General features: G+C 31.9%; 10 protein-coding genes across 10 annotated transcripts; 7 read left to right on the forward strand and 3 right to left on the reverse strand. All coding sequences in view use genetic code 12, as the record gives it.

The window, feature by feature from the left end:
• The first annotated feature begins 440 nt into the window (after positions 1–440).
• On the forward strand, positions 441–898 carry DFJ63DRAFT_237795 (uncharacterized protein). The gene has a single exon (XM_064904286.1). The coding sequence runs from the start codon at positions 582–584 to the stop codon at positions 810–812; it is 231 nt and encodes a 76-aa protein (XP_064760045.1). The 5' UTR covers positions 441–581; the 3' UTR covers positions 813–898.
• Positions 899–983: 85 nt separating this feature from the next.
• DFJ63DRAFT_337426 (MDR family MFS transporter) lies at positions 984–2,744 on the forward strand (the record flags this gene model as incomplete). The annotated part of the gene is made up of 1 exon (XM_064908549.1): positions 984–2,744. One exon carries the CDS (start codon positions 984–986, stop codon positions 2,742–2,744), a length of 1,761 nt encoding a protein of 586 aa, XP_064760046.1.
• Positions 2,745–3,741: 997 nt separating this feature from the next.
• On the forward strand, positions 3,742–6,749 carry DFJ63DRAFT_320822 (Zn(II)2Cys6 transcription factor). The gene has a single exon (XM_064907255.1). The coding sequence runs from the start codon at positions 3,918–3,920 to the stop codon at positions 6,366–6,368; it is 2,451 nt and encodes an 816-aa protein (XP_064760047.1). The 5' UTR covers positions 3,742–3,917; the 3' UTR covers positions 6,369–6,749.
• A 20-nt stretch (positions 6,750–6,769) lies between these two features.
• Positions 6,770–8,580, reverse strand: DFJ63DRAFT_237798 (uncharacterized protein). Its single transcript, XM_064904287.1, has one exon. It carries the CDS (start codon positions 8,265–8,267, stop codon positions 6,840–6,842), a length of 1,428 nt encoding a protein of 475 aa, XP_064760048.1. The 5' UTR covers positions 8,268–8,580; the 3' UTR covers positions 6,770–6,839.
• Positions 8,581–8,892: 312 nt separating this feature from the next.
• On the forward strand, positions 8,893–10,263 carry DFJ63DRAFT_315336 (uncharacterized protein; the record flags this gene model as incomplete). Its single annotated transcript, XM_064906533.1, has 1 exon — positions 8,893–10,263. One exon carries the CDS (start codon positions 8,893–8,895, stop codon positions 10,261–10,263), a length of 1,371 nt encoding a protein of 456 aa, XP_064760049.1.
• A 571-nt stretch (positions 10,264–10,834) lies between these two features.
• Positions 10,835–13,309, forward strand: DFJ63DRAFT_337430 (uncharacterized protein; the record flags this gene model as incomplete). Its single annotated transcript, XM_064908550.1, has 1 exon — positions 10,835–13,309. The coding sequence occupies one exon, from the start codon at positions 10,835–10,837 to the stop codon at positions 13,307–13,309; it is 2,475 nt and encodes an 824-aa protein (XP_064760050.1).
• A 77-nt stretch (positions 13,310–13,386) lies between these two features.
• CTR1 (high-affinity Cu transporter) lies at positions 13,387–14,544 on the forward strand. Its single transcript, XM_064904288.1, has one exon. It carries the CDS (start codon positions 13,774–13,776, stop codon positions 14,467–14,469), a length of 696 nt encoding a protein of 231 aa, XP_064760051.1. The 5' UTR covers positions 13,387–13,773; the 3' UTR covers positions 14,470–14,544.
• On the reverse strand, positions 14,544–18,323 carry SEC8 (exocyst subunit). Its single transcript, XM_064904292.1, has one exon. The coding sequence runs from the start codon at positions 17,997–17,999 to the stop codon at positions 14,619–14,621; it is 3,381 nt and encodes a 1,126-aa protein (XP_064760052.1). The 5' UTR covers positions 18,000–18,323; the 3' UTR covers positions 14,544–14,618.
• DFJ63DRAFT_237989 (uncharacterized protein) lies at positions 18,109–20,296 on the forward strand. The gene is made up of 2 exons (XM_064904294.1): positions 18,109–18,315; positions 18,377–20,296. The coding sequence occupies exons 1-2, from the start codon at positions 18,218–18,220 to the stop codon at positions 20,064–20,066; spliced, it is 1,788 nt and encodes a 595-aa protein (XP_064760053.1). The 5' UTR covers positions 18,109–18,217; the 3' UTR covers positions 20,067–20,296.
• On the reverse strand, positions 20,137–21,000 carry DFJ63DRAFT_290225 (uncharacterized protein; the record flags this gene model as incomplete). The annotated part of the gene is made up of 1 exon (XM_064905293.1): positions 20,137–21,000. The coding sequence occupies one exon, from the start codon at positions 20,998–21,000 to the stop codon at positions 20,137–20,139; it is 864 nt and encodes a 287-aa protein (XP_064760054.1).
• Positions 21,001–21,475: the final 475 nt, after the last annotated feature.

A 21,475-nucleotide genomic window follows, 5' to 3' on the forward strand; every position in this document is an offset into this window, starting at 1 on the left:
TATAGATATTATATTAGACTTATTGATATATATATGGTTTACAAAAAACATGTACATAGTGTTAAATAAAGTACTACCAAAGAATATTTTATATTGTAGAAATCGTAAATGTTACCCTTAGCAAAAATTAACACCGAAGAGCTGCGAACAAAGAATTTACACAAAACTGAAATTTTGGTCCGTCTGGTAGCCCCGTTCGGCAGCCGTCTTACAATCGTATATATGTGACACATATATCTTGGCAATTTATAATGATAGCCTTGCGGCGGACTCCGTTCTTGATAAAATATAAAGTACATCTAATTCGAGAAGAACCACAGGTGAGAACTATATGATCACCATCATGATTATGACCCTTGTTTTACAAAGTAGTAATTGAATAATCAATTTAAGATCAAAAACAACTGATCTATTTGAGGAAGGCTCACCTCCTCCCAAAATTGCAACCTTCAAACGAAAGGTAACACATTTGACATCTCAACGCAGCTCGGTGATTACTCAGAATGGATGGAAAACCCGTTTAAAAGTCCGATTATTGCCATAATTATAACCCTCAAGGTTGAACCAATAAGGTTCATATCATGAAACTGATGCTTATGATTATCATGATGTGTTTGATATATGACATTTCACCATTTCATTTCGACCTTCCAACAATACACACCCGAATCCCTATTAGTTCAATGCTTAAACCGAACCATTTATACCCTATTGGATTTGAAAATAACCATCTCATACACAAAAAACAATTTTTTTGGGCACACGGAGTTTCGACGGAATTTACCATTTTTGTACTTTTTGTTTTGATTTAATTGCAAATCGACAATTTCAAACTATTTGATAAGGTGTAAGATGAGGAATGTATAAATATACCTTAATGTCCTAATAGTTTTGAGTTAAAATTTTCGATATATAGTGATTTCTTGGATTTTGAGTCATCCTTCCCATATTATCCCATTATCCATACTATAAAATCATTCATAATGACTGATCAAGAAGCACAAATTCCTAAACCTGATAAGAAAAATTTCATTGAAAGTGATGCTGGAGATGGTACTAAACGTGAAGATCAATATTTAACCGGACCTAAATTAATCTTATGTTTTATTTCCGTGTTCTTATGTATGTTCTTAGCGGCGTTGGATCAAACTATTGTGGTAACGATTTTATCTACTGTAGGTAATAAATTTGATAGTTTTTCAAAAGTTGGTTGGTTATCATCGGGGTTTATGTTAACTTCCGCCGTATTCATTCAAGTTTATGGAAAGCTTTCCATTATGATCGGTAGAAAATATACCATGTTAATTGCCGTATTAATCTTTGAAGCTGGTTCATTAATGTGTGGACTTTCAAATAATATGAATACTTTAATTGGAGGTAGAGTGTTAGGAGGGATTGGAGCTGCTGGTATTCAAACCTTATCACTTGTGATTATTACTGAAATCTTACCTATTCAAAAGAGACCACTTGGAATTGCGGTTATTAGTTTAGTTTTCGCTGTGGCCAGTATTGTTGGTCCATTGATTGGTGGTGCATTAACTACCAGAGTGTCATGGAGATGGTGTTTCTTTATCAATTTACCTATCGGAGGTATTGCGGCTGTATTCTTATGGTTTGCATTCAACCCACCTGTTCCTAAATCAAATTTAATTGAAGAATTAAAGAAATATGATTATTTCGGAACCTTTTTAATGATATCTGGATTTGTGGTATTTTTATTAGCCTTAACTTTTGGTGGAGTTAATTACCCATGGGGTTCAGCACCAGTTATATTATGTTTTGTCTTAGGAGGAGTTACTATTATTGCATTTGTAATTTGGAATATTTATTTTTCCAAGAATAAATTATTTCCTAATGAAATCACTAAAGTTCCCCAAATTATTGCCGCTGTTATTTCAATCGGTACTATGTTTGCTTATTTCATGGGTATAATTATCTTTGCTGCTCTTTATTTCCAAGTTATTCATGATGCCAGTGCTATGGGATCTGGTTTACATATTTTACCATTATTGATTTCATTTGTATTAACATCGGTGATTTCAAGTGTTATTATTCAAAAAACTCGTTATGTTAAACCTATCACTATATTTTCGGGTATTTTAGGTCCAATTGGTGCCGGTTTAGTTTGTCTTTTAAAAGTTGATTCATCATTTGCAGCTCAAGTAGGATTATTAATTGTTTCCGGTATTGCATTAGGATCTCAAATGCAATCGGCAGTGATTAGTGCTCAAATTATGGCACCAAAGACTCCTGGTAGTACGATTATGGTTACTTCATTGATTGGATTTAGTAGATCTATGGGAGGTACAGTAGGAGCTGATCTTGGTGATATGGTTTATTCTACATCATTAAAGAATTTATTTTTAAAGGCTATTAAAGCGGAAACTAATGCTGAGATTTTATCTGAATTAGCTGGTATTAATATTTCTGAATTAGTGAGTGATAATTCATTTATTTCAAAATTAAGTCCTATTACTCAACAATTTGTTAAATTACAAGTGATGAATTCATTAAGAAATGTATTTTATATGTGTATTGGGTTTGCATGTATTGCCACAGTATCTAATATATTCATTACTAATAAAAGATTACCGTCTGCTAATATTACGAAGAAGACAGGAGATGATGAAGAGAAGAAGGTTGATGGTGAAGAGGAAGAGGAAGAAGAAGTTACAGTTGACGAAGATGGAGACAAAGAACAAGCTGTTGCTAGTCTTGTTGAAAGCATTCCAGAAACCAAATAAGTAATTTATTATCGTGTAAATAAAACCACATAATATAACACAGTTAATTATATATAGAGAGGTTATGTCCCAATATAGAATATTTTTGCAATTAGAATCGAGTTATTGAATCGGACATATTTATCCGTAGAAGTTATATATTCTATCCTACCCCACTTTTTACCCCTCTCACTCACCACAAAAATATTTTTTTTTTTATTTTTGTTCTCCACAATTGATGAGCGATCCTTTTTAAGGCGAGACAGCCAATCAACAATTATTCCAGATTCCGCTATTACGCAATATGATAGTTTGAATCTAGGGGGATTTCAGGTTAACAGAGTCATTTAACAACAGTGATGATGATTTGTTTATCCGATTATTTATGAACGATGACTAGTTTGAACATAATGATTAATCACTTGCTATGACGTCTTTTGTCATGATAGTTTAAAGTTTTAGAGTTAGAGTTTGTGTCGTGTTTATAGTAAATTTAACTAATAAGATTAATATTGACCAGATCAAAATTTCAAATTATACAGTTAATAATTCGTATTTTGTGTAATTAGATAGAGGATATGAATTTGATTATCTAGTTATAAGACTGTAATCATTGATAATTACTACAAGTAACTCAATAAGGTCATTATTTAGAAAAAGATCTAGACATCAAAGGGAATATTCCGAATTGGGAACAAATTATTTACTATATCGAGAAATAAGCCTAAGTATTGGTACCGCGTATTCCAACAATAAGATAAATAAGTAAACCATTGTATACATATCATCCTAATATCGTAACGATGTGTATGTTATTCCATTAACTTCCATGCAATCAACCCACAGGGTTATCCAACCTTCCATACCATGCCATGCCCCATACTCCCACTAACTCACACCCACTAAAAAAAAAAAAAAAGCTCTCCACTTTTTTTTTTGTTGGAGTGCGTAGGTACAAAATTTTTAAATGGCTTAATGAGGAGGAGGAGTAAAAAAAAAGTCAAAAAGTAAAAATTTATTTTTTTGGAGTGGAGGTGTCTGTCGTTTCTTTTTTACAGTTTTAGTAATCCTGTTCACCACCACCACCACCACCACCACCACCACTATTTATACAACTTGTCCTTTAACTTCTCATCTTTTGTCATCGTCATCTTATAGGACTATCACACGCTATCAATACTAAACATCTTCAATATGGACTCGTCAGGGAATATATCTCCTGAAAGCGTTGGGTCTCCCTTAGCTAGTTTTTATTACCCTCATTTATCACCATATTCAACCACAAGTGATATAAGTTCCACATCAATATTTTCAGCTCCATCTCCAAATGGTCTTCATCTAACTCCTGAAGAAGAACAAATCTTATTACAATCTACTCAAGATCATAACTTGAACTTTCATCATCTTGACCAAGATCAACATCATCATCATAATCATAATCATAATCATTTACCTCCTGCTCCAGTCTCATTACCTTCATCAATAATACCTCAACTGGATTTCAATTATCCATCTCAAGATCAATCAAATACTCAAATAAATCAATCTCAACTTAATCATGACTTCATCCCTCTTCCTCAACCTCCAACTACTACTAGTACCACCACCTTAAAATCAAGAGTTAAAAAGGATTCAAAACGTAAACCAAAAATTGTACCAAAGATTGAACCAGGCACTACCACCTCTTTATCATCTAATAAACGTAAAAAGTCAATTATATCAAATTCAAATGATAAATCTTCAAGATCAAGATCAAGATTTGGTTGTGAAGAATGTAAATCAAAAAGAATTAAATGTGATGAAATTAAACCAAGATGTTCAAGATGTAAATCAAGAGGTATTAAATGTAATTATAAAATTATTCTTAAATTTAGAGAAGATTTAGAACATCAAGGTAAAAAATTCGGTAGAGAAGGTGTATGGTTTAAACAAAAGGAAAATGCTAATAATGCTCAATCATCAACTGATTTAATCTTAAAATCAAAAGATTCATACTATAAAAATATTAAAAATATTAATCAATTAAAATTTATTAATTTCTTTTATCAAGATCTCATCCGAAATAAAAATTATTACGCCAATTATAAATTAAGTTGTTCGTTACAATCATCAATCATCCCTGTTGATATTTTAAATTCAAATCTTATAAGTGATGATCCTTCAAGTTTAAATTTCGCTTTAACCTATTATATCAATTTTATCTCCCCTATTTTAAATCCAGTAGGTAATCAAACCAAATATTTCAATTTAACTTCAAATAAATCAAATAAATATATCGTGGTTCAAAAAGGTTTGGATTTATCTTCATTAGTACAATATTCGCAAAATAATAATAATCTTTTTTATTTAATTCTTTCCCTTGGATCAATTTATTTATCAAAATTAAATGGTGGAGCAAATAATGAACAAGATTGGGTTGCTAAATCTAAATTATTTCAAAATTTAGGTATTGAAAGAATTAAACAAGATTTAGATAATCTTTTCTTAAATGAAGATTCACCCATCATCCCAGAAAAAATCTTTAAAACAGATGTATTAATCTCCTTAACATTATTGATTCTTTATGAATTAGCTAATGATTGTAATCCTCAATGGACAATCTATTTAAAAATGTGTAAGAAAATTTTACATTCTTCAAAATTCAATTTACCTCATGATTCAATGGAATATTCCTTATTGAAATTCGCTTTGGAATTCTTAGATTATCAAGAATCAATCGGTAGAACAGCTTGTAAAGATGAAAATTCATTCTTCTTAGTATTTGAAGAAGAAGCTGAAAAGGATCAATCTCAATCTCCTACTCCACCCACTGAATTAATCCCTAAAAGTCAATATACTCCAACTCCAGTTGAACAAGTAACTCTTGTATCTTGGATGGGTTGTGATAAACGTTTAATGCAAGTCATTTCTGATATCACTGATTTATCATTCGAAAGATATAATGCCGGAATAACCGAAGCCAATTATTTAACGCTTTGTCAAGATATGAGACAAAGATTAGATAAAATGAGTCTTAATATGATGGATTCTTTATTATTTGATAAATCAACTTATTCATCCACATCAACTTTCAATTCTACTGAACCAAGTACTCCTCGTGAAGCGGAAATGTGTCTTATTGAATCGGAAATGGAAGTGGAAGAATTTTGCTTTTTATTGTCGTGTGAAATTAAAAGATTGGCTACCATTGTATATTTGGAAAGTTGTCTTTTAAACAAGACTCCTGAAGATGAATTAGTTCAAAGATTAGTAAGACAAATCTTTACTTTATTGGAATTCATTGTCATTAAGAATGATTTTAAATGGTATTCAACTTTAATTTGGTCAGTATTCATTGCTGCTTCGGAAATAAGTTCCTTATGTGAAGAAAGTGAAGAATTAAGATATATCACCTTACAAATCTTGGATCTTTTAGAATCAAATACTTTAGGTAATATCGGAAGAACGAGAAAGATTATCATGGATATTTGGAAAAGAAGAGATTTAGATAATAGTGATGAAAATAGTTTTGGATATGTCAGAAAAACTATTGAAGAAGGCGGAGATGGTAAAAATGCCATTGCCAAACGTGGATTATACTTGGGATTTCAAAATGATTGGGAAAAATACGTGGTTGATGAAGATTATGCTATTTCATTAGCATGATCTAAACTAACTCAAACCCAATTAACAATATTAGAATTTAACGAATTTTTAACGACAATAATTATAATGAAAAATGGAAACAAAATCAATGTTTACAGTTACTTGCTGACTTACTACTGCAACAATTAGTGCCATAACTATTTCAATGACCTTTATGGTGCCAAAACAAAATAACTTATATATTTCAAAAAAATAAAAATACCCCCCAAAAAAAAGGAAAAAGATGTTTAACAAAAAAATACAAACTCACATATGATACATTCGTTAATTTAACGACGACAACGTACTATCACAATACGAGACATACGAATGAATTTACTTAATCGCTAAATTCCCATGCTAGCATTTTTTCATGTTTTATTTATTATATAGGATTTTTTAACTGTTTTTAATTAATATATTTACATTTATTTAAACAAGACTGATCTGTAGATTTTTGACGTAGAATAGATATGGAATTAATTTGACTGTCTAAAATTGAATATGAGTTTTGATATATTCATGAGCATTGAATTTATTATTGGTAATTGCTTCATTGGCAAGTTTTCGAACTTTAATTTGACCTGATGTTAGATGTTTTTCATCTATGTTGAATGGTGTTAACCCCATGGAGATTAATCCTGATTCATTCGAAATATGTTTGATATCAGCTCCATGATATTCATCGGCTCGATCTTTTTCACTTAGTTGAGAACTATAATCCTTAGGTGATTTGTTATTTAAGAAGGCATATTTATCTTCTAATAATGTATCGATATTAACTAATGATAATGGAGTTAAAGCATAATAAAATACACTGGATGGTCCATTTCCATTATGGTGTTTATCAACTTCATGAGCTATATCAGCATGCCAGAATACAAACGAACCTTTTTTTACATTTGGTATACTAACTACTGATTCAAATTGATTTAAATGTTTGAAACAATCATCATTAAGGAAGAGTTGACCGGTACCTGGTACTGCACCAGGAAATTTTGGAGTTTCTAAATCAATATGGTATTCTTCATTACTATCATCCCAAAAGAATGGTCGTAACATTATATAAGCCATGGTTAATTTAATATTTGGTAATACTCTTAAAGTACCTTCGCCTGAATTATTATCACTTAGAGCTAACCAGCCTTGTAAAGTTCTAAATGCTGAACAAATAGTAGGTTGAGGAACGTTATGATCATCATATAAATTTTCAATAGCATTGGCTCTCTCATCTAATTTAAATGGATCCCAGTCTTCCCAACATCCTTCAAATATCTCTTGATATACTTTACTATAATTATTATCTTCCCATCTTTCAATCGAACTTGAATCTAAATGTAATGGTAAAGTAGCGTTCTTTCCTGGTTCACGAATTCTAATTCTATCACCGTATACAACTTGACTATCAAGATCTATAGGTAAGGATTTATCATTAACATAAAATAATTTCGACATGGCATTAAGAACTTTTTGAACATTAGGATGACTTCTTGCTTCCGTTTGAGGCTTGGTCCAGAAGATATTATACCAAGCAGTTGGGTTTGGATAAGTATAGCCTGCTGTTTCTGGATGATCTTTACAAAATTGAACTAATTCGTTAAACCAAGTATCAATTTGATCTCTATCAACCACATCATCAATCATAATTGCTCCTCTTTCTTTGAATTTTGCAGCTACATCATTAGGTAATTGATAATTATTATCCACAATTTCCTGGAAATTAACCTTTGGAACATAATCAGGTCCAGTTTCAGCAATTAATTTAAAATGAACCTTGATTGCAGCCAATAATCGATTCCAACTAGCAGTAACCTTTTCGATATTTTCTGGCTTGATTAAATTCTTCTTAATGTCGATGAATCTATCATCTAAGTTGAATTGTTCGGCTAATTCATTAACATTGGTCTTACTAGGTGTCATTATCAGTAGTGTATGATTATAATATGGCTATAGTTTTGAAAAGAAATTTTGCAATCAGAGAATTCAGCCAGTTTAAATACTACATATCTCGGCGAGTATTTCAGCGAATATCACTCCTTACACAAGCGAGCTTTACTATAAATCATTTAACAAATCATATACATTATTAAGGTCATCTTAAGGGAATATAACATTGTCGCTATCATTTACTTATACATATGGGAAGTTTCTCGCAATATTTTTTCGAAGTGTTATGTTTTTTTCTTAGCACTACTCCGAAACGACCTTAAACCTAAGTGTCAATTATGGGGTAACCGAACCATCATGAAAGGAGTTAGAGTTTGGTTATGATGTGTTGGGGATTGTTCGTTTAAAGGTTAGCATCTAACTTCATATCTTCTATATATGTTGCACTTTCCCTGTTTGTATTAAAATTGCAAGAAAGAATAAGTGGGGGACTTTACACAAAAGAAATATTTTTTAAGTAATTGCAGCCAAAAAATTTATAAAAGTAATAAAACTTGCAAGTTATGCAAAAATCATAGATAAAAGGACAATTTTGAAAAGTGTAGAAGTAGTAATTTAAAACAATACTCTTTTCCGATATCTTATTAATTAGCTACTAATGACTGATATTTTTGAAAAGTCAATTGAGAGTTCACTTAAACATATATGGAAATTGTTGGAACAACAAAAGTTACAATATGATCTCTTTAACCAACCAAATGAAGAAAGGCGAATGGTATACCAAGTGTTTAGAGCAACATCAACCGAAGACCTTCACCTTATTAAACTAGATAATACATTTTCAATTCATTGGACGAAAACCGTTGCTAATTTTCATGTTCTTAAAAATGTTGGATGCTTGAATGTATATAGAGCCGATCCAAGCTTTGTAACAAATAATAGAAAACTCATGCTGTTGACTTGGAGCAAGTTAGAATCTTATCTCTTTGAATGTATTGAATTCTCTGAAGATTCGTTTTATAAAAATACAACCAAACAAGAATTATATCAAGTTTCTCAAAATATACTCAATTTAGCCATATTCTTTCTGCTTCCTTCACCTCCTTATCATTCATATCCTCAACCATTGCCTAAGCCCATCAAAAAGGGAAAGGGAAAAGGAAAGGGAACGGAAAATATTAGTCCTGAACCACTTCCTTTATCTTATGAAGAATTATGTGATTCCGTGACTGACTCTTCTGAAGATGTATTTTTTACAGGGTTAGATCACTCTGACTTTAAATTTAAACCTATTTTTAAAATTTTTAATGAAGAAGAAGAAATCGAAAATTTAGTTCGTGCTTTTGAAGTTAAACTTTCTGATTTAATTAACGTATCTATTCCTAGACCCACTTCAAATCATTACGAAGGACACAACAAGCGTAGAAATACGATTTTGCAAGATTTAAGTGCAGGCCATGAATCATGGTATTTCTATCCAATGCTTGGTTTACTTCGAAGTAAATTTCCTGATCTTGATTTTAGACATGGTCTTAGAATTCAAGAAGGTGACTATTGTATACAACCAGATTTATGTTTTGTTCATAAGGTCTATGAACAAATTCATTATATTCCTATTTTAGTTAAACCAACTATTAATTTAGAAACTCTTCGTAATTATTATTATAAAGATTCATATTCCAATGAATCCAAAGAGTATGTTGCTTTAGTGAATGAATTAATAGTTTTAATTCTTAAAAGTGGATCATCCATGGGAATTCTCATGAATGATTGTTCAGCTTTGACAGTCCACATTGATTTATCAAATGGAGTAAAATGTAACTATAGAATAGATTGTGAGAATTTTGTCACTTATATTAATGTAAGCTGCTTATTTTTAGAAAATAAGCGAGGTCATCTTAATATTCAAACAGTCTTGGTAAGCTATATTTATCAATATCTCAAGTCTATTAATAGATCGCAAAAGGCAAAATCATTGAGAGTATTAGCTGACTTGGAAATTTCCATAATGGTTGATGATCTTGACTGAAATAAACGACGATCATGATGTATTTATGTAACAATTTTTTTCTCTCATAAACAGTAGTACAAATAAAAAAAAAGTTGAAATTGTTTACCTATTCAAGTATCTTTATGTAGAAATATTCTAACCCATATCCTTACTAATATAGATGTTAGATGCGATTCCACTGACTATTGCCCCTTGAAAGCAATCTACCCTTTGAACGGTCTTATCTTTGCTTTCTATTTTCTCACGTCAAAAATGTCACTTTTTTCTGTTGCATTCGCTTACAATTGCTTAATTTCATAATTGTCACAATCAGAAAAAGCGAAAAATGTCTGAGGGAGTGAGACATAAAATAGAACGAACGAAATCAGACAGACAGACAGACAGACAGAAATTTAGTGAGAGGCTTCATGACATTTTTTATTTTCTACCAGAACTGATTATTTACAAAGGGAAAAATTTTAAAACGTTTAAATAATTTTAGATTTAATATTTTGTGAAATATATAAACCATATTTTTAAGTTTAAAAGTTATTATCTTATAAGACTGCTGAACCAGTTCAAGGGCTTGTGTTGAACTGCGTAACTGATAATGTCGAGTGGTGGTCCTAATCATCACAACCTTTATTTTGAAGGTGTCGTACATAATGGTTTAGGGAGTTTGGGAGGAGCAGATAATATAAATTTCAATAATAAGAATAATTCTACTACTACTACCACAACAACCACTCCAGGTAATTTAGGCACGAATCAACCAACTAGCATGTATCAACATTATAATCAACCACCTGGCTTACAATCATCTCCTTCGTTCGTTACAGGTAATAATCTGGAGTTCAATCCTTCTAATCAATATTTTCCCCAGCAACTGATCTCACAATCTCAACCACAGCAACCACAGCAACCATCCATTCAACAATCACATCAACAGATAATACCACCTTTACCACAATCTCGTCAACAACAAGGAAATCATAACTATAACCATATGCAGAATTCTTCTCAACAGCAATTAATAACACCATATGGCAATAGTCAGAATGCCATTAATGATGACTTTGATTATTTCTCTTATGAAGGTTCAATCTCAGTACCATCCTCGAAGATAGATCATCCATATTATCAAGAATTGAATTTCAATATCAATGACATTGACTTGAACCTTCTGATCCCAGGTATTGGCAATCAACCTCCTCATCAAGCCCCTGATGATTCTCTGTTTCATCAACAAATACCATTACCACCACAACAATTTCATTTTGATAATATACCAGCTGTAGATCAGCATATTGATAAACGAAATGAACTCAACTTTCAACCTCCTACATTTAATACACAACTGCAAGTTCAGCATCATCATCAGCAATCACATCATGTTCAACACGAACATTTGCCTCCACAACATCAAATTTCTCTGAATCATATACCACAGGTCCCAGTGACTGATTTCATCCCAATACCTCAAGTCTTGCCTCAATTTCAAGATTCTAACATAAAAAGGAAATTAAGTAGTTCTCAACTCAATCAAGTGCCTTTGAAGCCACCTGCCAAAGCTAAACCATCCAAACCTCCAACGATACGACAAAGTTCAATGCCAATAATTTCTGGTACAGGCTCAAGAGTCACTAGCAAATCATCTCATAAACCACTGTCAAATTTGGCTGGCCAAACTCAGGATGTTTTTGCTGATACTGATTTATGGGATAACTACATGGCTGATAATAGTGATATTCCGTTATTTAATGCAAATACAGATGTATCTACAGGTGCTACAGCTACGAAACTTACTACTTCAAAGAGTACGAATCAAAGTCTGCTGTTGAAGAATCCAAGAGGTAGACCAAGAAAAGGTAAAAAAAATCCTGGGTTCTTCTTAAAGTTGGATAGTATTAAATCAGATCATTTACTTAACAAAAGTAATGAGATATCGTCATCACAATCAGATTCAGGAATTTATAGTTTTGATAATTTAAAGAACTTCACTCCCACTAGTACTTTATTTAATTTCAATGATGATAGAGTATTAGAACAAGATTTAACTGATCTTCAAAAATTCCCATCAAACAAATCAATTATAACCCCATCACATAGACCACCAACATCTGGAAATAGTTATTTTGAATTGGAAATCTTTGCCAACAACTCCGACGATCAAGGAAATTTAATTTCTCCACGTTTGAAGTATAATGAAGGTACGTTTGATAATTTTAATCAACTGTTTGAGCAATATTTGGATACACCTAAAGATTTGAATGCTACCCATCTCGCAAGTAGTGATAATAATTCATCAGCATCACCTTTCAATCATGTTGTTCTCAAAATCAAGAAGGAATCAAGTGCGCCTGCTGCTTTAATCCCATCACAAACTGTTTCAAGTTCATTTGATTCTCATGTTTCTAGTTTTAAAGATACTCCCCATCCAGTATTGTTAAATGCTGCGAATAATAGTAGTTTACCACATCTCAATGTGAATGATGATTTACAAGGCTCAGATAGTGATGAAGAAGACGAACAAAGCTCTGATGGCGAAGAAGATGATGACGATGAAGTTATTAAAGGTGAAAATGCTGGTTTTCTTTCGATTGGAGATATCCGCCCTAACATGGAAAGAACAGGTTCTAACCAAAGTGTTAGTAGTGGTGCATCAGTATCATCTAATAAAGAAAATACAACCAAAAAGGAAAAGACAAAAAAGAAGAAAATTCCAAAAGGTGCCGTATGTCCAGTTTGTGATAAATTCATTAGTCGAGATCTAACCAGACACATGAGAATTCATAATGCAGTTGGAAGATTTCAGTGTGTTTATCCCAAGGTTATGTGTAAGCATAAGACTCAATATTTCAATCGTCCATACGATTACAAGAAGCATTTATTACATATGCATTTCAAGTTTGATGATCCAAAGGGGAAAACAGCGATTACTTTAACGGATAAATTGCCCTTAGAAGGTACTTGTATAGCATGTGGGGTACGGTTTATAGCTAATGATTGGTTAGAAGGTCATGTTTTAGCAACACAATCCGAACACAAATGTCCTTTCGTGGAAGATAAGGATCCGGGAAGTTAAGGTAAGGCCCCAATAATTTAAGTGAGCAATTAAGTAGACTATAATTGTCAATATTCTATTCATTAGAATATCTATTTATTGAATATATTTATAACTAATAATGATAACATTTACCCTGTAGGTGATATATCTCATATTTTTGCTGCTTTTAGCAGTCGCTAATTAAAAAAAGAAAAAGTGAGTGGTTTTCAGTTGCCTAATTGGGAAGTGGTATTTTGCGCATATTCTCTTTTTTAAGCTCTAGATATTTGCTCATACCAATCCTTAAGATCTGATAAATTTTTGATATTTAAAAGGAATATAAAGTGATATGTGTTTCCTTTAAATTATTTATAAAGTTTCGTATTATCTATCTGATATTAGTTCATTCGTTTAGACTAATTACATTCATTTCTTTAAGATTTTGGTTATTACCAGTTTCACTCACTCATAGAATCATATAATAGTTAATCAGTAAGCAAAAAATGGAACGTCGTCATGCAGGTCATGGAGACATGGAAATGGCAGGAATGGATGCTAGTACAACTATGGCTATGTCAATGGCACTGGCTACAGCATCAAGTGTAATGTCAATGGCCACTGGCATGGATATGGATATGGGAGGTATGTCAGAAATGCATATGTATTTTACTACTCAATTTAAAGATTATCCAGTGTTGTTTAAAGGCTTAACTGCATCTAATAAAGGTCAAGCGTTTGGTATCTTTGTTTTGTTATTCTTTGTTGCATTTGTTGCTAGAGGTTTAGAGTTTGTTAGACTTTATCTTGAACAAAAAGTGTGGAAAAATCCAAACTATATCAACAATTTTGAACAACAACCAAAAATTCCAGGCTTCCTTGGAAATGAAACATCCCAATCTCATGATAGTATTCAAAAATCAGATTCCATTGGATTACATTCTCATCAAGTTGAATCTGATGTCAGTTCATATAGTTCCACTACTTTACCAATCGCATCTAGATTTTTCAGAGATATATTGAGATTAGCTTTATGTATTCTTCCTGATCTTTTAGGTTATTCCTTAATGTTGGCTGCTATGTCTTATACATTGACATACTTTTTTGCTGTTGTTGTTGGTTCTGGTGTCGGTAGATTTTACTTTGAAAAATTATCCGGAAAGCATAACCTTAGATCTGGAGGATTTTCTCTGCATTGTTAAATCACTGTGAAAAAGCTAATGAAATAATGTAAATTTGATATCCAACAAGTTATTAAAATGTGTATATTAGAGTATAAAGTTGTATATAGAACGATTTCATACAGGTCGTGAAATTAATAAAAGAAAGCCGTTACACTATATTATATTATTTACTTTACTGCTTCGTCAATTTTCTTGATTAAATCAGCATATTTGTTCTTATTGAATGTAGTTCCAGTTCCATCAGCTAATTTTTCACTATAGACTAACCTTGCCAAGTTCTTAAATTCTTCTACTGTATATTCATTCTTCTTCTGTTTAACAGTGTTGATGAAATCGAACTCATTAGCAACGAATAAATCATAATAGGCCGACGAAAGAGTGAAATCAATAGATTCTGGATCTTTCAAAAGATTTCTTAACATTTGATTCAAAGTATAAATATTCAAAAGAATTCTCTTAATACCATTACTATTAATCTTTTTAAGTGTTTTTGAACCTTGAATAAGTAATCTATTAAGGAAATATTGAATACCAACAAAGATACTATCTCTTTCATCTTGAGTTAAAACTTTTCTAAGGCTGTTATCAATGCTAAATACTTCTTGATTCAATGATGCCACGAAGTTATCTGAATCACCTGGTTCAGTAATTGGCGTCCAATCAACGTCTCTGAATGATTTACCAATATAATAAATTGACTTGCACCTTAAATCATATCTTAAAGCCAACAAAGTCTGATCTCTAATAGATTCAAAAGTTTGAACCAATTCATCAAATTTTTGAATCTTATCAGGAGTTAATGCGAGAAATATATTTGGTTGAGTAACGTCTTCATTACCGCCGGTAATGTTAACTAGTGATTTCCCATTCTCAAGGAATGACCAATTGTATCTTAACTTTTCAACTACCGAAAGTCTTATTGATTCATCTTCTTCTTGATCAGCTTCGTAAACGTCATATTTAGATTCTCTCTTAATAGAAGGTAACCAAGTCAAAATCCAGGATGCAGTAAGTAAAAGATTACATACTTGATTAAAGGATTCTTTATCCAAGACATCCTCCTTATTTACATTGAAAGTATTGGCTCCATTATCATGCTCCATTAACATAGCTTGTGATTCTTGAGCAACTAAACTACCTAGATCTTCTGCGTTTATAGCATTAGCACGAAGTACAGCACCACTAACTTCAGTCAATACTGGAATTTTCATCCACTTGCTTATTTTCAGTATTGGCTTATTACCAGAATCAATTGAGTTTCCATAATCATTCAATTGGAAATTTCCAGTTGATAACAATTCCAAATAAAAATTTGAGTAAGATGTAGCAAAATTCTCTAAGAATCCAAGAGCAGTGTCACTGAATTCCTTTCTATACGTCAAGGAGGTGTTTAAAATAGAACAAATACTGAGGAACAACTTCTTAAAGTTCAATGCATTTTCATATACTGTAAGCGTATTATACTCATTTGAATCCTGTAAAGAACTAAATATAACATTACTTGTTGTATTTTGTTTAATCGATATTAAATCAAGTTTAAGACCTGTAAAATGGGATGCACCACTTTGATCATGTTCAGCACGGATAACTGTACCTCCTACAAATCCCTTAAATGATAAGTCCAAACTTTCCTTCACATGGGAAAGAAATGATACTTTCATGAAATCATCAAAGAATTGTAAGGCAGTTTTGTTTTGAGGTCCGCTGATCTGTTGTTCAGTTTTGAAATTCAAGAAAAGTCTTTGAGAACCTTCGATAAATATTAAAAAGAATTCAAGCATGATTCTCATATTAAATAAATTTTTCGGTACCAAGACTTCTACTAATGCATTGATGGTTTCATTTTGAATATAAGGTGACGATGAATCAATCAAGTTACTCTTTGCATCAGATGAATCATGTAAATTAAAGCCTGGAAACATATTTTGAAGAACATTCAGGAAGTCAGGATTTGACGGAGTAGATCTTTCGTATGATACATCTTCAAAATGGAAGATATTTTTAACTGATCTGTTTTCATATACTCTTGTCTTGGATCTGGCTTTCAAGAAGTCGGCAGTATCAACTTGTGACAGGTTATCAATAATAATATAATTCAACATGACATTCTTTAATTCTTTTTTCAAAATGTTCCAAACCGTTGTTAAATCATAATGATTTGTTGCAGATGCAGTGTTTTCTTGATCGTACTTGGTAACTAATTTAGTTGTACCGTTAAGTTTAGATCCAGATTCGATAAGATTAACAATCTCACCAATTATCTTATGTCTTTGAAAGACAGCCAAGAACTTAACAAATATTGAGCCGAAAAGATCTTGAAGTACTACAACTGAAGAATCACTAAAATTGTTCTGACCTATTATACTTATTTCTGAATTATGATCGAATTTTTGAAGCTTAGCTAGTTTGGCTAACGCTGATGCATTTTTTTGTTTTACTTCTTCAGTTATTCTATTCAATAAACCATGAACTTCCAGTTGATGCCTTCCTATAAGAATTTCAACAATTTGATTTAATTTCCCAAGCCTGGAAGCAGTGTGCAAAAGCATATAGATATAATGGAAAGATCCCGAATTAAGATTCATAGTAGAATCAACAAGAATAGAGTAATTGAGTTGACCTTCGTTATTGACGTAATGATTATGAATTTTAGGCAATTGTGTTTTTAGGAATGTCTCCACTGGTTCTGTTAAAACATCAGTTACTTCAGTTATATCCAAGTTAGCTGAATTATGTACATATTGCTCTAAATTTGTCAGTTCAGTAATTAAAGACTTTAACGACGATAATTTTGGATTATTGGATTTGGATAATGTCAGCCATGAGTAGACATTTTGTTGAGATCTATTGGTTATTGTTACAGCACCCTTTAAATACACCTCACTTTGTAATTCTTCAACTATGGTGTCGAACAATTGATTTGATTGAGTTTGTAAGGCATCTTTCGTAGCACTCATAGCACTTAATGACCACAAGTTATACTTTTCAGCGGTTTTATAACCTTGTGATATAACATCATAGACTTCATGAATCTTTCTTTCTTGGGTTAATTGATCGATTTTGTTAGGAATAGACGAAACCTCAGTAATAGCATCTAAGATTTCAATCAATTCTGAATATCTGGCTGATGTTTGACTGTATTCACGTAATGCTTCTGATCTATCCTGTACATCTCTGACTGTAGACTCCAAAATATCTTTAATATCATTTGAATCTGATTGTGAGTCTTGTAAAGTATCCAATAGCAAATGGAATGAACCAATACTATTATTGAAAACTTCATGATGATCATTGACAACAGCCCTTAAAGCATTTTCTGTATTTGATCTAATCATATCAAATTCCTGCTTCTTATGAGCAAGACCTACCGAAGAATCATCCAACAAATACATTGCTGTTTCAATCGGATTGGCATCGTCTCTTAATAAATCGGCCCAGTCATATTTGATTGTATTCTGAACTTCTTTCAATTCAAACATTGATTCAAAAGACCCCACAGCACTAACCCCATTCTTGGGCATACTGAATGATAATCTCCTCTGCACCATGGTTTAATGTATCAGATCAATCAACGAATCACTCCAACTATTCTGTCGTTTTAAACTATGTATGGTAAATAGTTATGTTGTTTGAATGATTTTGAATTTGTTCAGCTAAATTGTTCCATGCAGGAATTTTGATTTTGAGGAAACCAAATTTTTTTTTTGGTTTATTTACTTTTCATTAAAAGCTATTGGGAAACTATTGCAGCCAACTAAGGTATTTGATGATAATGTCGAACCACGAAGTAATAGAGTTATTGGATGACTACAGTCCCATGAAGCCAATTAATAGAGGCCAAAGAAACGAAACTGTAATAGAAATGTATGTAATATCTTTCATTATCAATATTTTACCATACGCGTATACTAACTGAATCACATAGCCTATCAGACGATGAATTGGATCATGATGTATTTGTCGATGCCCTAAATGAAGATCAGTATGTTGATGCTGAACTTGAAGAGATATTAGGAAGTAAAGGAGTTAGTAGCGATAAAGCAAACTCGACAAAAGTTAGCAGTGTAAAGAAAGGTCCAGTTCCTGAATCACGAAAGCTTTTTATTTCACTGTCACCTATAGCAAAATCAATAGAAAATGATAGTATAGTGGATTCAACATTCTCATTCCTGAAAACTCATGCTCCAGAAGTAAAGATGGCGAGCACCTCAATCCTAGATATAGATCATTGGATTTCTGATAGTGACAGTGACAATGATTCTTCCAAACCAACCAAAGCTGTCAGATCTTCTACTATGCCTGTTACAGCCAATACTGGTTTCCAGAAAGTTAATGTGGTAGTGGATGACATATTAGATACTTTAAGTCCTATTTCATCTTCTCAGCCGATTCCTTCAAGTGCATCGAAAAGACCAAAGGTTAACATGGAAACACCACAGAGGATAGTATCAGCTACTTCTAAATTTTCAATAATTCCAAGTCCGTTACCTCCAATACCGAGGGTAAGCAAGCCAAAGAATCAAGTCACAGTACCACCAACTCAGTCTTCACAACAGTTTGAATTTATAATTGAAAACCAATCACAATTACAACCCAAACCTAAAGCAAAGCCAAGGGCAAAACCAAAACAGACTGAAGAAAAACAACAGCTTAATAAAGCTAATAGAGTCACTAGAAGTAAAGAAGAACTATTAACTGAAATGACCCTTGTTTTATCATCCACAATAATTCCCAAATTCAAACTTGAAATATTGACTTCCACATTATACCCAAGTAAATATGAGACTTCATTTGAAGATTTACCAGTTGTATATTGGAAGAGAAGAGTGAAGGCCACTTATGATAAGGAAAATGATATCTTCAGACCATGTGAGGAGAAAGATATTGTTGAAAAGAATATAGTGTTGTATTATCTGGCGGAAGAGTTTTTCAGAAAGGTTCAAGAGAATACATTAAAGCATGTTATAAATCAGGCCAAAGTGTTTTATAATTCATTACTTCCAGTTCATGAAGATTGTGTGATAACGATTTTAATCGAAGGTCTTGAACTATTTATTAATAAGATAAAGAACAAGGAACAAAAGGAATATAAAGAATCAGTAATCCAACGAATGAATCCAGATGATATACCTCGATCACAACCTAAAAAGAGAAAAGCTGATGCTATGGATGATATTACAATGTCTTCTAAATCTGTTGAGTTTATATTACAAAAGGCACAAGTTGAACTTAAAATTGTGACCTTCCCCGTTAGAAATGCATCTGAGGGGATAATGTGGTTACAGTCATTCACCTATACTATAGCCCAAGCGCTTTATGATAAATTTGAGAGAAATTCAAGTTTAGCCAATTTACCCACCATTAAATCTGGTAAAGATACCAAATCAACGTTTATGCAAAGTATCCAACAATTTAAATTCATGACAGAATCAAAGACGGAGAGATTATTTATGTTTTTCCCATCGCTTAAAGCTATACATGATAGATTTGTATCCAATGGATCAATAGGTAAGGATTCCACAGGTAGGAATATTATTCCACCATCTACAGATGTTGCCATGAAGAATTTCTTTATGGCTAAAGATCCAAATACAGCTATTAATGAATCGATTTGAATAAATATTAATTAGACGACAAAACTAAAAATCTATAAAAGAATGTATATATATATATAATGATGAATGATTAATTTAAAACTTTCTTAGCAGCATCGTAATCATCAACAGATAAAGTATCCTTTAAATGATGAACATTTTCTAAACCTTGAGATAAATCAGCAATTTCAGTAGAAGTGAATTCAAATCCTTCACCGGCTAATTGGGATACGATATTCAAAGCTTTATCTATACAACCTGCATGACCATCTTTATCTAAGATTGATACTAAGAATTTTATCAAGTCATGTTCACGTAATTGAGATTGAGTTTCTTTAGTTAAACCATTTGATAATACTGATGATATCACTGATAATAATCTTAATTTAACTTTATGATTTTGTAATGGTTCATTATTTATATTTTGAATGATTTCCCATCCATTTAAATTATTAAATTGAAGGTAACCTTTTTCAAAACTCCTTATGGCACAAGATATAGCTAATAATGATTTTAATAATAATTCTTTAGAAGATTCCTTATCTAAGGCGATTTTGATTAACTTTTCTAAACCATCAGTTTTATTGAAAGCTTCTTGACAATTTGGATTATTTTGAACGGCAACAGCAATGACAGATGCAGCATATACTCTTAAAGATGGAGGAGCATCTGATGAAAGTTGATTTATAATTGCAGGCCATAGTTTTAAATTTTCGATATTATTGGCATTATCCAAGTTTTCGATAAGCATCTCGAAATTATCAAAGGCAATTTCTTTATTTTCTAAAGTTGCTTCTTCATTTTCAATAATGATTATAGCTTGTTTCATTAAAGATGGATCATCGACTCCACCAAATAATTGTTGTAACATCTTTGCATCTGGTTGTCCGACTTTGCTGATAGCTTCTTGATCACCCGATTCTTGGGCTAGAGACCAGTTTAATAACTTATTCATGTTTGTTTATTAGTTGATGATGGATATAATAGGTAAAGTTTGGTTAATCCTTATGAAATGCTTATATAGATATATAGATCGCAAAATTTTAGTGATGATAATGTCGTCATATTTGCTAGAACCTTCTCGAAGAGTTACATACAAAAGTTTGTCATTTATGGACGACATTGTATGTCAAATATGCGACATTCTATGACACAGATATGTCCATATTAGCGGTATGGATGTCAATTCTAATTACGGTTAAAAGGTACAATTAAGATTTAAGTTTTCATGGTAGTAATAGTAGTTATTCGGTTGAACAGGATAACCCGGTTAGTTAGATTATCATACTATAATGGTAGTTACTAACAAAAGTACATGTGGGTACTACTTAATTATTCAAAATCTGATGATATTCCTAGAAGTTATTGGCGTTGTTTTAGTTATAAATAAATAAATAAATAATCAATCACCTGATTCTCCCCTAGTTATT

This window comes from Scheffersomyces coipomensis, assembly GCF_036884675.1.
Source record: "Scheffersomyces coipomensis strain NRRL Y-17651 chromosome Unknown DFJ63scaffold_7, whole genome shotgun sequence".
Taxonomy (NCBI): domain Eukaryota; kingdom Fungi; phylum Ascomycota; class Pichiomycetes; order Serinales; family Debaryomycetaceae; genus Scheffersomyces; species Scheffersomyces coipomensis.